This window comes from Microplitis mediator, chromosome 6 (assembly GCF_029852145.1).
Source record: "Microplitis mediator isolate UGA2020A chromosome 6, iyMicMedi2.1, whole genome shotgun sequence".
NCBI lineage: Eukaryota > Metazoa > Arthropoda > Insecta > Hymenoptera > Braconidae > Microplitis > Microplitis mediator.
In genome coordinates, this window is record NC_079974.1 from 20,289,024 (window position 1) to 20,303,828 (window position 14,805).

At 26.3% G+C, this 14,805-nt stretch overlaps 2 protein-coding genes, 1 long non-coding RNA gene and 1 other non-coding gene across 5 annotated transcripts; 3 read left to right on the forward strand and 1 right to left on the reverse strand.

Moving 5' to 3' along the window:
- Nucleotides 1-2: 2 nt before the first annotated feature.
- Nucleotides 3-675, forward strand: LOC130670645 (uncharacterized). Its single transcript, XR_008990371.1, has 3 exons — nucleotides 3-235; nucleotides 379-514; nucleotides 577-675. It is a non-coding gene; the product is annotated as an uncharacterized LOC130670645 (long non-coding RNA).
- Nucleotides 676-3,742: 3,067 nt separating this feature from the next.
- LOC130670289 (mitogen-activated protein kinase p38b-like) lies at nucleotides 3,743-9,346 on the forward strand. Of its 2 annotated transcripts, none has more exons than XM_057473619.1 (9): nucleotides 3,743-4,013; nucleotides 4,611-4,740; nucleotides 4,847-4,905; nucleotides 5,480-5,621; nucleotides 6,458-6,620; nucleotides 6,710-6,781; nucleotides 7,741-7,820; nucleotides 8,489-8,567; nucleotides 8,711-9,346. In XM_057473619.1, exons 1-9 carry the CDS (start codon nucleotides 3,910-3,912, stop codon nucleotides 8,962-8,964), a joined length of 1,083 nt encoding a protein of 360 aa, XP_057329602.1. In that variant the 5' UTR covers nucleotides 3,743-3,909; the 3' UTR covers nucleotides 8,965-9,346. The 2 variants fall into 2 exon arrangements, with proteins under 2 accessions (XP_057329602.1, XP_057329603.1); XM_057473620.1 differs by lacking the exon at nucleotides 7,741-7,820 and adding an exon at nucleotides 8,184-8,263.
- Nucleotides 9,347-9,705: 359 nt separating this feature from the next.
- Trnal-caa (transfer RNA leucine (anticodon CAA)) lies at nucleotides 9,706-9,824 on the forward strand. The gene is made up of 2 exons: nucleotides 9,706-9,743; nucleotides 9,780-9,824. It is a non-coding gene; the product is annotated as a tRNA-Leu (tRNA).
- A 1,853-nt stretch (nucleotides 9,825-11,677) lies between these two features.
- LOC130670290 (40S ribosomal protein S29) lies at nucleotides 11,678-13,529 on the reverse strand. Its single transcript, XM_057473622.1, has 3 exons — nucleotides 13,380-13,529; nucleotides 12,989-13,088; nucleotides 11,678-11,874 (listed from the first exon to the last, which is right to left on the reverse strand). Exons 1-3 carry the CDS (start codon nucleotides 13,439-13,441, stop codon nucleotides 11,866-11,868), a joined length of 171 nt encoding a protein of 56 aa, XP_057329605.1. The 5' UTR covers nucleotides 13,442-13,529; the 3' UTR covers nucleotides 11,678-11,865.
- Nucleotides 13,530-14,805: the final 1,276 nt, after the last annotated feature.

The following is a 14,805-nucleotide window of genomic DNA, read 5'->3' on the forward strand; positions in this document are numbered from 1 at the left end:
CGGGTGCGACATTTGTTGACATTAAATTTTCAAATGCACAAATTTAAAAATTTTAAATTTCCCTCCTTACATCTGTTTCAAAAATCACTTTCTTTTCCTGAAAAAAAAAAACAAAAAGTATATAAATAAATAAATACTTATTATTCAACTGATAAAGTAAAACCGTTACTTGTTAAGAATGCAGTTGAGATCGATTTCGTAATAATTTATGTCAGAAGATGCGCCGCATCTTAATGTAAGATATGATATTTTTTTTTTAAATAAAATACAAACATAAGATTATGATTGATGATTGTTTTATATTTTTTGACAGTAATTACATTGTATTTATTTATTATTATCATTATTATTATTTTTGTCCTTCGATGTTTACAATAGCAACGAGCATGAAATCCAGGGTTGACTCCCGCGCGAACGTGGGCGTCACCTATGAAGTAACACCAGCAATGACATCTCGGGATGCTCTTGATTTCTCTAATTTCTACATACATACATCCATTAAATAAATATACAAGTACACACATTACATACATACTTACATTAATATATTAGATACATATATAATAATAATTCCAGGACAGTTATTGCAAGATAAAGATAAATATGAATTGCAAACACTAAACATTTTAAAGTTTAACTACCACTTGCATGAGCTAGATTTTAAATATTATTTTATACATACCCGCATGAAAAAATATATATGTCGAAAATATATGTGATATATACAAAATATATGTACGCAAAAAAAATATACGTCAAATATATTTTCAGTTTTATGTTGATATAAATGTGCGCATGTATGATTTCGTAGATGTCAGGATATACGTGGAATATATAAGAAATATATGCAGGCATATATTTTGTCATATACGTCAATGTATATGTTTGCATATATATATAAATGTACGAAAGTATATATATCAATATATGCATCAACATATATACAGCTATATACATTTACATATATATTAATCTATATAGAAACATATATATTTACATATATGTTCATATATATTTTCTTTTATTTTCAATACCTGAAATCCCTAGTGGAAATTTTTCGGACTTTTCTCTGAAAAACTCTGAAAAAGTCTAGAGAATATATGTGGGTATACATACAAACATGTATGAAAAAATATATGTCTGCATATATTTTTATATATATGCTCGCATATACACAAATATGTAAGTCAAAATCTATTTAGTATATGTGTAAAAATTTATGTAAAATTATATGTTGGCGCATGTGTAAAATATATGTGACTTATAAATGAGAATATATGCAAACATATGTGCAGTCTTATACATATATATATATTTACACATATATGTAACCATATATGCGCACATATAATTTAATGCAAAAAAAATATATGTCAAAATATATATTTATATATTTGACATATATTTATGAGTATATTTTTCACATATATATTTTTCCATGCGGGTACGGCCTCATTACATTCCTGGTTTATTCCCTAAGAACATCAGGTGAAAAAAATAATATATGTATTAATTGATTTGTATTCCAGTGTTTTTTATGGGTTGCGTTAATGACTTTTTATTACTGACGGGTTTTAATGCTCTATGGATGTAAAACATGTATTTTCATTTTTATTATGGAGATTTAGTACGAGAAGTAAAGAAATAGTAATAACTGGTAGTAATAGACCAACTATTATATTAACGCCATGTCGGTTTACAACGGCTATTAATTTGCGTGTGTGAGCTTTCAAAAATCCTTGACAGAGGTACACTAGACTTTATTATTAAATATGTGTATTGTTGTATGTACGCATTACAACATAAATTACTTTACTTTACTTAATTATTAAATACATCTTAAAGCGAGACATTTACACATGTAAGTTGCATATTCATATATATGTGTATATTAGTTTTGTTGAGGTATAACGCGGATCTGGTATGAAATCATTGTTTCCCGGCGGCAATTCCATAATTATTCCCAAGTATATATATATATAAATATATAAATATAATGGGTTATGTATAATGTAATAGAGAAAAGTTTAGTCATTTAATTTTCTACATATATAAATATGTATATTTGATTCATTAGCAATTATATATACGGGATGGGCATATGAGTAATAAAAGTAAGAAAAAAAATGATTTTTTTTTATATAAATTTATGCAGGAAAATTGTTTGCGTTTTTTGTTATTTAGAAAATATCTTTGAGCAGTTGCAAATGATTATTATCGATCAGATATGCTAAACAATGTAGATAATAATATAAATATTCCATGGGTTACGTGTTTTGCAGTAATAGTATGTCGAGGATCAACGACTAACGTTTTTTCTTTCGATTGCTCATGCGGGTGAGGTTTTTACTATGACAATTATATTTATTATATATATATATTTATTTATTTTACGCGGAGAAATTATTATTGTTATAAATGCTATGGTGTCATAGTAAAGCCGGACCTTGTGACCACCTTCTAGACACCCCTGAGTCAAAACTCCGATGGAAACTAACGAATTCTGATTGAAAGTCTATCAGATTTCAATCGGAATTCAGCGGTTTCAATCGGAGTTTGTAATCAGGGATTGATATAAATGCATGGAAAAATTACTACGATCATAGTAAAATTTACAAGTGTTACTGTAATTTGTGATATAATTGTCGTCAATTTTACTATGGACATTGTAATTGTTCCATGTGTTTATTTCAATTTTCATCACGTGGTCAAAATGACCCGGCTTCACTATACCATAGCATTTCAAACGAGAATAATTTCTCCACTACTCTCTAAACATGAATAAACAGCCGAACCACTTTTTGAAATTAGTGGTTCGGGTTGCACTTGGAATTAGTGAATATTCACGAGTGTGAGTGCAGCAGACATCAGGCAAATTTAAAATTATAAATAAATAGAGTAAATAATTAGAAAAAAAATATTCAAAAAAATGCACTTGTTAATTTTTTAATTTTTTAAATGCGCATTTTTAAAAAATTTAAATTTATTAATTATTTACTCTATTTATTTATAATTTTAAATTTGTCTAATGTCTGCTACATTCACACTCATGAATATTCACTTATTTTCACTAATTCATGTTTAGAGAGTAGACGTTTAGTTTATCTACAACTTATATTATGACAAGTAAAATTTTTTATTTCTGACACTTAATTTTTTTATACTTACTGATAAATTCAAAAATAAGTTACAGATAATTTTCATTTAAAACTTTTGATACGAGTGTGATAGCAGACAGAAAAATTTAAAATTACAAATAAATAGAGGAAACAATTAAAAAAATAATATTTCGAAAAAATGCACTGATTAATTTCAAAATTTTTAAAAACGCATTTTTTTAAATTTAATTTTATTAATTATTTACTCCATTTATTTCTAATTTTAAATTTGTTTTATGTCTGCTAAATTCACACTCGTAATTTTGATTTATCGAATAATTTCAAATTATAACGGAACTAATTTAAATTTTTTTTGTGAAATTGCAAAATAATTTTTGAATTTTTACCAACAATATTAATAACAATTAATAATTAATTTTATTTTAATAAGAAACATAATTAAAAATTTGAATTTAAACAAAAGAATTTCCCGCGCATTTCAAATTATTTGTCGGCAATTTATTTACCGTTGATAAAACTTAGTAATAAAATAAAGTAATCGATAGTCTTCATATCGATATCTCGAAAAAAATAGTGAATGAATTCGATTGTATGTATAAATATATATAAATTGATACACATGTAGTAGTAAAAGACTAATTAGGAAATAGTGTGTGGTAGTACTTGAGAGTACTCAAAAGTAGCTTCAAGATCCCGGCAACTGATTCATTTTCATTTGACAAGTGATTACAATAATAGAATAACATTGCAGCTTTGTCAACGTTAAGTATATAGATATATAATATAAAAAATGCCGAAATTTCATAAAGTTGAGATAAATAAAACAGAATGGGAGGTTCCTGAACGTTATCAAATGTTAACACCAGTTGGTTCAGGTGCTTATGGCCAAGTGTGGTAAGAAAACAATATTATTTATTATCATTAATTATTAATCAATAATAAATCATTAAATAATTTATTTTAGTCACTAATCATGTCCGTCTTTTCCTCAATTATTTAAAACATACAACCGCGGCCTTGAAATAACTTGAGAACTTGTAACAACAAACTGATTGTTTTATTCTTGTAATTCCGCGCTAATAAAAACCAATAAGTACCGCAATTGATGGATTTTATTAAAAGAGTGTGATCTATTAAATTATCTTGTTTATCAGAAACTCAAAATACTTGACAATACAACGGATTAATTATTTATCACACGCTGATAATAATCATCTATTTTATTTCTTAATCTTGATAAAATAAATTGTTTGTCGACAATTAGTCAAGGTCGGATTTTCATTCTGTAATTTTCAAGTGAATGTCGTTGACGTCTTAAACCTTGACACTTATTCAAATATACATATATTCCTTCACCTTTCCCTTTTATTAAACTAAACTATTAATACTATTGTATTGTATTGTATTGTATATTTATTTATATTATCAATCATCAACGATAACACTCATTAATAATCATGTTTATTTTAATTTGTTTTATTTAATTTATAGTTCAGCTGTTGACACAGTGTCAAATCAAAAGGTAGCTATTAAAAAATTGGCCAGGCCCTTTCAATCTGCAGTACACGCTAAGAGAACTTATAGGGAACTACGGATGCTCAAACACATGAATCATGAGAATGTAAATGTTTTTTTTATTTTTATACACAGTATTATTTTATAACATATTTATTTTCTTTTAAACTGATAAGAAATATCAATATTTATCGATGACTTTGTTCCTGCAGGTGATTGGACTTTTGGATGTTTTTCATCCATCAACTTCTTTAGAAGACTTTCAACAACTGTTAGTTAATTTTAAATATTTACTTATGACATAAATTACACAATGTCACTAATTCCAAAATGACATTTTTATGCCCTTTTGGCTGCAGGAAACTAAAGCCAAAAGAGGGTATAATTTATTTGACTGTCAGTTTGTAGACTTATTTCATAACTAAAAATTGAAAAAAAAAATTCAGCTTTAGGATAAGTCTACAATGTGATTGAGAATTTAAAAAAATTAGGCGGCCTTTTACACGGAAAAAAAAATAGTAGTGGCTACTCTGGGATAGGACTGAGTACTTTCTGTAAAAAAAAAATTTTAGACAGTACTGGATGCTATCTAGACTGTATCTAGTACTCAGTACTATCCAGAGAGTAGTGGATATAGTCTAGATAGCATACAGTACTGTCTAAAATTTTTTTTTACAGAAAGTACTGAGTACTATCCCAGAGAGTAGCCACTACTATTTTTTTTCCGTGTAGTTTTCAAACTTAGTGACTAAAATTGAAAGGGCGTAAAAAAATATGTTATTTTGGAATTAGTGGCGCGACATTATTATTATTATAATTATTATGAGGATTCTATGATTTATTAGGTACCTGGTAACCCATTTAATGGGCGCTGATCTCAATAATATTGTAAGGACTCAAAAACTATCGGATGATCATGTACAATTTCTTGTTTATCAAATATTAAGAGGATTAAAATATATTCACTCGGCGGGAATTATTCACAGAGTATGTTTACATTATTTATTAATGATACTGAAGTTAGCCGACGTCCGATAATTTTTAGATTTTTTTTTAAACAATAAATTAATAAAACAAAGAAATATTTGAAATAATTGCACCTATAGTTTATTATATTCTCTACATGTGCATATTTTTTTAATTAAGTCGTTCAAACAAAAATTCAAAAATTTTTAACTATCTGCTAACTTCAGAATCATATTTATTATGATACTGAATTTATCCGACGTCTAATAATTTTTGAATGTTTTCAAATAAATTATAAAAAAAAATTTTCCAAATAATTGCACTCATAGTTTTTTTAATTTTCTACATGTGCATATTTTTTTTTTTTTTTTTTTTTTTTTGTAATTAATTTGTAAAAAAAAAAAATCAAAAAATTGTTAATTGTCTGCTAATTTATGATACTAAAATTAACTGACGACGAATAATATTTGATTTTTTTCAAATAAATTATAAAAAAATATATTCCAAATAACTGCACTCATAGTTTTTTTCATTTTCTACATCTGCTTATTTTTAGATTTTTTTTTTTTTGTAATTGAGTTGTAAAAAAAAAAAATTAAAAGATTGTTAATTGTCTGCTAATTTATGATACTAAAGTTAACTGACGTCTAATTATTTTTGAATTTTTTTCCAAACGATAAATTATAAAAAAAATACTTGTAGTTTATTTAATTTTCTACATGTGCATATTTTTAGATTTTTTTTTTGTAATTAATTAGTTGAAAAAAATTCAAAAATTAATTGTCTGTTAACTTTGGGATCATTTTTTTTTTTTTATCCATACAAACAATTATAATTATCTATTATTCTTATTATAGGATTTGAAACCTTCAAATATTGCAGTTAATGAAGATTGTGAATTAAAAATTCTCGATTTCGGTCTAGCACGACCTACGGAGAATGAAATGACTGGTTATGTAGCAACGAGATGGTATCGTGCGCCTGAAATAATGCTCAATTGGATGCACTACAATCAAACAGGTTTGTTTAAGTAACAATAATACACATAAATCTAATCAATTGTTAATTTATCCGTTTGTATAAAATTAACATGTTTATCACTTCCCCAGTTGACATTTGGTCTGTCGGTTGCATCATGGCCGAGTTGCTCACCGGAAGAACATTATTCCCTGGCACAGATCGTATCCTTTTTTGTTTTATTTTATCTACTTATTTATTTAATTTTATAAATAATTACTTTGCTTAATCTTTAGTGTCTCTGCACTGTTTGCTGTCTTGAGAACCTCAAATAACAAAATAAGCCTGTCAATAAGTTATTTCATTACAATCATCGCCATTTTTCATTAACGAATGTTTGTACTAACTTGGCAGTTGCTTTTTGCTAAGGGTCTACGCGCTTACTAAATTTTCTACGCGCTCTATAAATTAAGTTTACCGTAAAAAGTATTATTTATTTCGCGCTTTTAATTTTGAATGCTTTTTTTAGTTTAAAAATACGAGCTTTGCACAACCCAAGCAGCAGAGACAACTTTAAGATGTTTTTTAAAAAGAAGTCGAATTTTTTTCATAGCAATAAGACATCCAGATGTTGATCCTAGAAGTCATAGAAAATTTGACTTCTTTTTTCCATCCGAAAAAAATGTTTTAGTTGACTTATTTTTTATTTAATTTTGTATCAAATTTTTTAAGCAGATTTTTTTTCGGTGACAAATTTCTGATCGTTGTGTCAACAATTTTCTCTATAAGATGTCAATTTAGGCTGTTTTTTAATACATCAATAAGACACCAAAATGGTGATAAAACGATCAGAAATTGTCATAAAAAAATGATCTGCTTTAAAAACTTGACACAAGTGACGACAAAAAGTAAATTTCAAATAAGTCATTGTCTAAACGATTTCTTAATTAAAATTACTTTTCTAAGACGGAAAAAAACACAATTTTCTATGGCTCCTAGAACCAACATCTATACGTCTTATTTACATAAAAAAAAAAAAACTTTGAGACCAAAAAAATGTGTCATCTTAAAGTTGTCTCTGTGGTACTAGGGAAATAATGAAGCTTTTTAAATAAAATAATAAAATAATGAGGGACAATAGAAATTTATCAAGAATTTTGTAGTGGAGCCTTAGCAACAGCAGATATTCATCAATTAAATCTAATAATGGAAGTCCTGGGTACTCCACGAGATGAGTTTATGCTGAAAATATCATCTGAGTCGGTAAGTTCTGCTAACTTAATCACATCATCATATTAACGCGAAAAACACGCATGTATCATCTGTCCGCACTCATTAATAAATAATAATAATAATAAAATAAATAATTCATTTATTATTATTATAAATCTGTTAATAAAAGTATAAGTAAAACGCTTCGTTAGAAACGCATGGGCTGAAAGAATTTTGAGCATGGGCTTGTGATTAAATAGAATTATTATTAGTATTTTATTCTACTATTGCTAAGGAAGGTAGAGGGTTTATTTTATTAGTAAATTAATTATTAATAAAATTAAAAAAAAAAACTGCAATTAAAAATAAAAAACGCATTTGTAATGGAATGAGTGAAGCCTTAACCGTGTGCAGACGTTGATCATCTAACGCGAGTACTTGTACTTTGTGGCACTCCCTCAGAAGAAACTATAAGCAAAATAACAAGCCAAGAGGTAATTTATGTAGAATCATCAAAATTTATTTATTACTTCCTTACATTTTTAAACATTTCAAAATTATTTAATTTTTTTGTCACAATACTACGTACTCACTAATCATTTTGCTCTGTTATTAACAATACTTTTTTTTTAACCAATACAGCTAATAAGTATTAATTAATCAATTAATTAATTTAGTAATTAAAATTATGTGATTAATAAAAATTGATAAATTTTCAGGCAAAAAATTATATTCAGAGTTTACCGCCACTCAAGAAGAAAAATTTCAAAGAAGTATTTCGTGGCGCTAATCCATTAGGTAATTAATTTAATAGCTTTAATTATTTTATTTAATTGATAGAGTAAAAAGAGTAAATTTTAATTACCAGTAATGAGATAATTAAGAGTAATTATTATTTAATTAAAGTCAAGTTCAATTATAAAAGTGTTTTTTTTTCTTAGCTATTAATTTACTTGAATTGATGTTGGAGTTGGACTCTGAAAAAAGAATTACTGCTGATCAAGCTCTGGCACATCCGTACCTAGCTCAGTATGCTGATCCAACAGATGAACCAGTATCTCTACCATACGACCAGAGTTTCGAAGACATGGATTTGCCAGTTGAAAAATGGAAGGAACTTATATATCACGAAGTGATAAATTTTGTGCCTCAACAATTGCCGTCCACTTCAGCAGCTGAACCATCCGTTAAATAATTATCGGATTGATGATAATTTGATAATATATATAAAAATTATAAACAAAGTACTGTTTATAAAATAGGACTACCAGAAAAAAAAATATGTAAATAATATCGTAGGCAATGTCGAGCTTAATTTTTGTTTAATCGAAAATCTAGGATATATTTTTTATTATAATTATCAAATAAAATTGATATGTTAGATTGTACAAGGAGAAAAAAAATGATTATTGTTAAACAAAAATTTGTATAGAAATATATTTTTACAGCGTAATATTTAACATTTTACATTAACAGTTCTAGTCGGAGGTAAGGCAAGGCCTTGTTCTGCAAACTTATTATTAATTAATTAGTACACTCCATAATTAAAATTTTAAAAACTACTGTGTAGTAAAAAATAAACTCGCTACTAATTAATGGTATATTATTATTGTTTTATAGCCTCGTTGTCTAATTATCTAATGTAACTTTTTTTTCTTCTCTATTTTTTCATAAAATAAGGCCTAACGTGATAATCTGTATTAATATATAACCATTTATTCACCTACGATTATACTCAAATATTTTTTTGAAAATATATAATTACAATATTATAAAAAAAAACTCTTTTTATTGAGAAATAAAATGCATACTACAGCGTACATTGTTTTATTACTTGTTGGTGATGTTTTAAGAGGTTTTTTTATCGTTTTTTTAAATTGTTTATTCAAAAATTTACTCAAACTTCAAATAGGATTTGTCGAAATTTGCCATTCAAGTCAGGATGGCCGAGCGGTCTAAGGCGCCAGACTCAAGGTAATCAATCCTTCTCAGCAAAGCTGAGTCTGAGGCTTCTGGTCCTCTCTGAGGGCGTGGGTTCGAATCCCACTTCTGACAAATTTTTTTAATTTTCACCAACCATAAAAAACAAATATTTCATATGCCAAGTATTCGTATTTTTATTTATATTACTTGTAAATTATTATTTTTACTTCCATTGACCCGTTTTTTATCATTAATACTTACGGGAAAAGAACAAATTTTTTTTTCTCATTCATTGCATCTATGAAAATCATATAAATGTGTATATTTCATAATTAATTATAATCCACAATTTATATGACTGTGAATGTATCAAACAAATGAAAATTTAAAAAGTTTTTGAATAAATAATTATAATGTAAGTAAAATAAACATAAAAAATACATATTTAGGGCCAGTTTTTCAAACCAGATTGATTTTTAATCCGGGTTTGATTATCATTGCTGGTATATCTATATATTATTAACATATAGATATACTAGCAATATTAATTGAAACCCGGATAAAAATAAACTCGGTTTGAAAAACTGGCCCTTAAATAATTAAATAATAAGTACGCGCATTTTTTATGATCCTGCACTCAACATGACAGTAAAGTTAGCAGACATTTGAAATTAAAAAAATTTTTTTTTCAACAGATAAATAATGAAAAAAATATATTTCTAAAAAAATGCACATGTCGGAAATTTCATAGACTATACGTGCAGTTTTTCAAAATATTTATTTTTTTCTTCAAAAAAATCAAAAAATTTTTAAATGTCTGCTAACTTTATTGTCACGAAGTCAACAGACAGTTAACAATTTTCGGATTTTTTTTTCAACAAATAAATAACAGTAAAAAAAACTAAAAATATGCACATGAAGAAAATTAAAAAAAACTATAAGTGCATTTTTTCAAATATTTTTTTTTCATAGTTCATAGTTTTTAAAAAAATCCAAAGATTATTAGACGTCGGCTAACTTCAGTATCATGCATTTGTTAAAATTCTATTATTTTAATGAATTAATTTATTTAAAATTTATAAATTTTCACATCTGTTACATTCACACCATTTATGAAAAAAATAATAAATTGTCTGACATCGGCGATTCCCAGTATGATACTTACTAATTACTGTGGCGCTGATATACTTACGGTCAAGGTTATCCGTCAATCGATACTTGATACCTTTGAAATATTCCAAGTTTACATATTTTGAAATGTATAAAATTTAAAAATGTATTTTTTTAAAATTAATCGTCAAGAAAACTTTTTTCAAATAGATTTTTATAGTCAATATCAATACGCAATAACCTTACAGCAGATCCAACAGGCTGTAGAATATAAAAATTCACTGGTAATGTTGTTATTAATACGCTAATTATTTAAATTGTATAATTTATGAGATAAGTTTAATTTGAAAACAACAATAATACAAAATAAACTGCATTGGTCCAGTTTTTCTACTTTTTATTCGTAAACTGCTGTGGTGACATGTCTTTAATATCTAACTGCGTCACACAAAATAACCGCCAGATTGAAATTGAAACAGTTGAACAAAGAACAGCTGAGACTTGAGACAAAAAAAATTTAAGACCACCCGAGACGAGCGTCACAGATGAAGTGAGAACCAACTTAAAAAAAATAAAAGCGATCTCGAATTTCAAAACGCAGCCATGAGTGTTTTGAAATTAAATACCCTAATAAAAATTATGGTTTTAAAACTAAAGATTTTTTTTTTCTCAACTTTTTTTGTTGGTATTGATGTCAAGTATTTTTAAATTATTTGTTTATTTTGTCAATAAGTTAAAGTTTAAATTTAAAATTAAATTTTGCAAGCAAATGAAATGAAATTTTTTAAATAATTAAGATAATAAACTTAAAATCTAATTAATTTTTATTTGTAGTTAAAATTTAATAATGTGCTGATATATATTAAGGAAATTACTTTTTTTAATTAAATAAAATTTTTTTATTTCAAAGTCGCCTTTACTGAATTATTGCCATATACAGATTATACATTTCTTACTGAGTTTAAAACAATGTCTTGTTTATGATGTTTGGTAGTTTATTTTTTTATAAGTTTGAGATTGTAAAAATCTATCTACAGCACAAAAACCTTTGGTCATATTGAAATTAGTCCAACTGTAACAAAAAATACAACTCTCATTAGAACGAATGATTTTTAAAAATTTGAAATTTGAAATTAATAATTCAAATTTTTTTAACAAGAGGATAAATTACTCAGTCCCCAGTTCTCTATTTAATTTAATCTCATAAAAACCTTTAAAATTTTTTAGAATAGATTTGAGAATAATTAACCATCACTTTGATGTCATCAATTGATAAAATAAATAAATAATCAGACGGATTTTCAATGATCCTGAAGTTAACAATCAACAATTTTCTGATTTTCTATTCAACAAATCAATTACAAAAAAAAAGCTAAAAATATGCGCATGTAGAAAATTTTAAAAACTACAGGCGCAATTTTTTAAAATACGTTTTTTTTTTTATAATTTATCGTTTTGAAAGACAATTCAAAAATTATTAATGATCCTGAAGTTAGGAGACAATTATTAATTTTCTCGAGTGCGAATGTAGCAGATATCAGACAAATTTAAAATTATAAATAATTTAAAAAATAAAATCTGAAAAAAAATGCACTTATTAATTTTTAAATTTTTTAAATTCGCATTTTTTTAAATTACATTTTATTAATTATTTACTCTATTTTTTAATAGTTAAAAATTTGTCCCATGTCTGTTACATTCACACTCATTCCATTTTCGGATTTTTTTTTCTAATAAATTAATTACAAAAAAAAAACTAAAAATACGCACATGTAAAAAATTTAAAAAACTATAAGTGCATTTTTTTTTAATATTTTTTTTTATAATTTATCGTTTCTAAAAAAATTCAAAAATTATTAGACGTCGGCTAACTATGATACTGAAGTTAGCCGACGTTTAATAATTTTTTTAATTTTTTTTAGACGATAGACCAGAAGAAAAAAAATATTTAAAAATATTACACTTATAGTTTTTTTAATTTTCTACATGTGCATATTTTTTTTTTTTTTTTTTTTTTTTTTTATGCAATTGAGTTACTGAAAAAAAAAATCAAAAAATTGTCAACTGTCGGTTAACTGCAGGATCATGGCTAACTTCAGTTTTATGATTTTAAATTGAAATTAAATATATAAGGAACTGGTAATTGGATACTGTACCCTAAAAATTTAAAAGTGTGAGTTAATTACCTTTTTGAATCCAATATCGGCGGCATATTCTCTAAAACATTGTCGGCAAAGGTTTAAACCGTACTTGCGGATGAGTCCGTGCTTATTGGCGCAGGCACGACTGAAACATAAAATTAGGTTAGAATTTTTTGAAAAACAATTTGATAATATACATAAACTAAAGACGCAAATTAAAGTGGAGTTTTAGTCAGTAACAATTTATTTTTAATATTAAAAGTAATTTTTAAAATAATTTCACAAAAAAATGATTTATGAAAAATAAAATGGTCGCGTGTTACACGTGGAGTTGGCGGCGTGAAGTGAAATTAATTGTTATTGTATATTTGGAGTAAATATACATGAAAAATTTTGTTTTAGTAAAATAAAATAATAATATTATTTATAAATTTACCATGATCGTGATCCTTGGCCATAATTACGTGGATGCGAATACCAAATATTTTGGAAACCCATGTTGCTTGTAACGTCAGTAACAGCAGAAAGAAATGGCGACTAGCAGGGTACCCAGACTTTTTCTTTCGAGTGTCGCCGACCCACAACGCTGAAGTCGCCCAAAGTCGCCGCGATCGATTTAAACAGTAAAAATTAAATACATTTTTTTTCAATTTTGGTTTATTAAGAATTATAAAATTATAAAATTATCATTAAACAAAATTTTAATTTAGACTACACAATTAAACTCAATTTTATGAAGTGAAATTTTCATGATAAAATTATTTTAGACAGGTTAACATAAACTTTCAATAGTACTATTGTGATTAAATCACTCAGGTCATCATACTCAGTCATCAGGATTGACAATTATTTTTCTTATTCTATAAGTACGCAATCAAACGTATTGCAACTGAAAATCGTCACCAAGTTTATCTAAATTATTCCACAAATATTTAAATTAGTATGAACATTGACTAAATTTGATGTAGTAGTATTTATGAAACATAAAATTAGTTTAGATAAATTAACATATACTTTCAATAGTAATATTGTGATTAAATCACTCAGGTAATTACACGGTAATGTTTCGCATTTGTCATCCCACACTAGAATTATTTAATTAAAATTTTCTATTGATAACGATAATTATACATACGTAAATAAATCCATCAGGTTTTGGCGGGCGTTGGAGTTGAAACATTTTATATGAAATAAAATTCATGAAAGTCTCGAAGTTAGTCGAAACTCGTAAAAAATGGGAGATGTATAAATATTTAGTATTTATATAAACTTCGATCTGCGTACCTAAATACATAAGTACTATGATAAAATTTCGGGGATTCTACGGTTTCCGTGGAGCCGCTAAATGACCGCGAATTCTTATAGAACTCGACGAAACAAAACTTACTTGAGGAATACAATTTTTCGATATCTCGCTTAGTTTTTGAGAAAAATGAATTTCGAGAAAAATGCAATTTATCAAAAAAGTTAAATATTTCATAGATTTTAATATCTTCAATTTTTTATGTATTTTTTTCCGGAAAGTGCGTTTAAAGATGAAAATTTTGAAAAAAAAACGTCTGAATTAGTCCATTTTTGATGAAGTCATAGATATTTTAAAAAGTCTTATTTCGTCGAGTTCTACAAGAATTCACGATCACTTGGTGGCGCCACGGAAACCGTAGACTTCCCAAAATTTTTCATAGTCTTTAACTTTTTTAAAAATAATTTTAAAAAATTTTCATTCTATTGCTTAATTTCAAAAGTCGCCTTCAATAACATTTTAGTCGCCGAGCTTTGATAAAAGTAGCCTAAATGGCGATAAGTCGCCGACTAGAGATGCGCGATATTCATCGATATTTCGAGTATCGATATTTTTTTAA

Coding starts and splice junctions, on each gene's coding strand:
- LOC130670290 (XM_057473622.1), bottom strand. CDS start 13,441: ATGGGTTTCCAAAATATTTGGTATTCGCATCCACGTAATTATGGCCAA. Junction 13,089..13,379: donor GGCCAAGGATCACGATCATG/GTAAATTTATAA, acceptor TTTATGTTTCAG/TCGTGCCTGCGCCAATAAGC.
- LOC130670289 (XM_057473619.1), top strand. CDS start 3,910: ATGCCGAAATTTCATAAAGTTGAGATAAATAAAACAGAATGGGAGGTT. Junction 4,014..4,610: donor GGTGCTTATGGCCAAGTGTG/GTAAGAAAACAA, acceptor TTTAATTTATAG/TTCAGCTGTTGACACAGTGT. Junction 4,741..4,846: donor AACACATGAATCATGAGAAT/GTAAATGTTTTT, acceptor TTGTTCCTGCAG/GTGATTGGACTTTTGGATGT.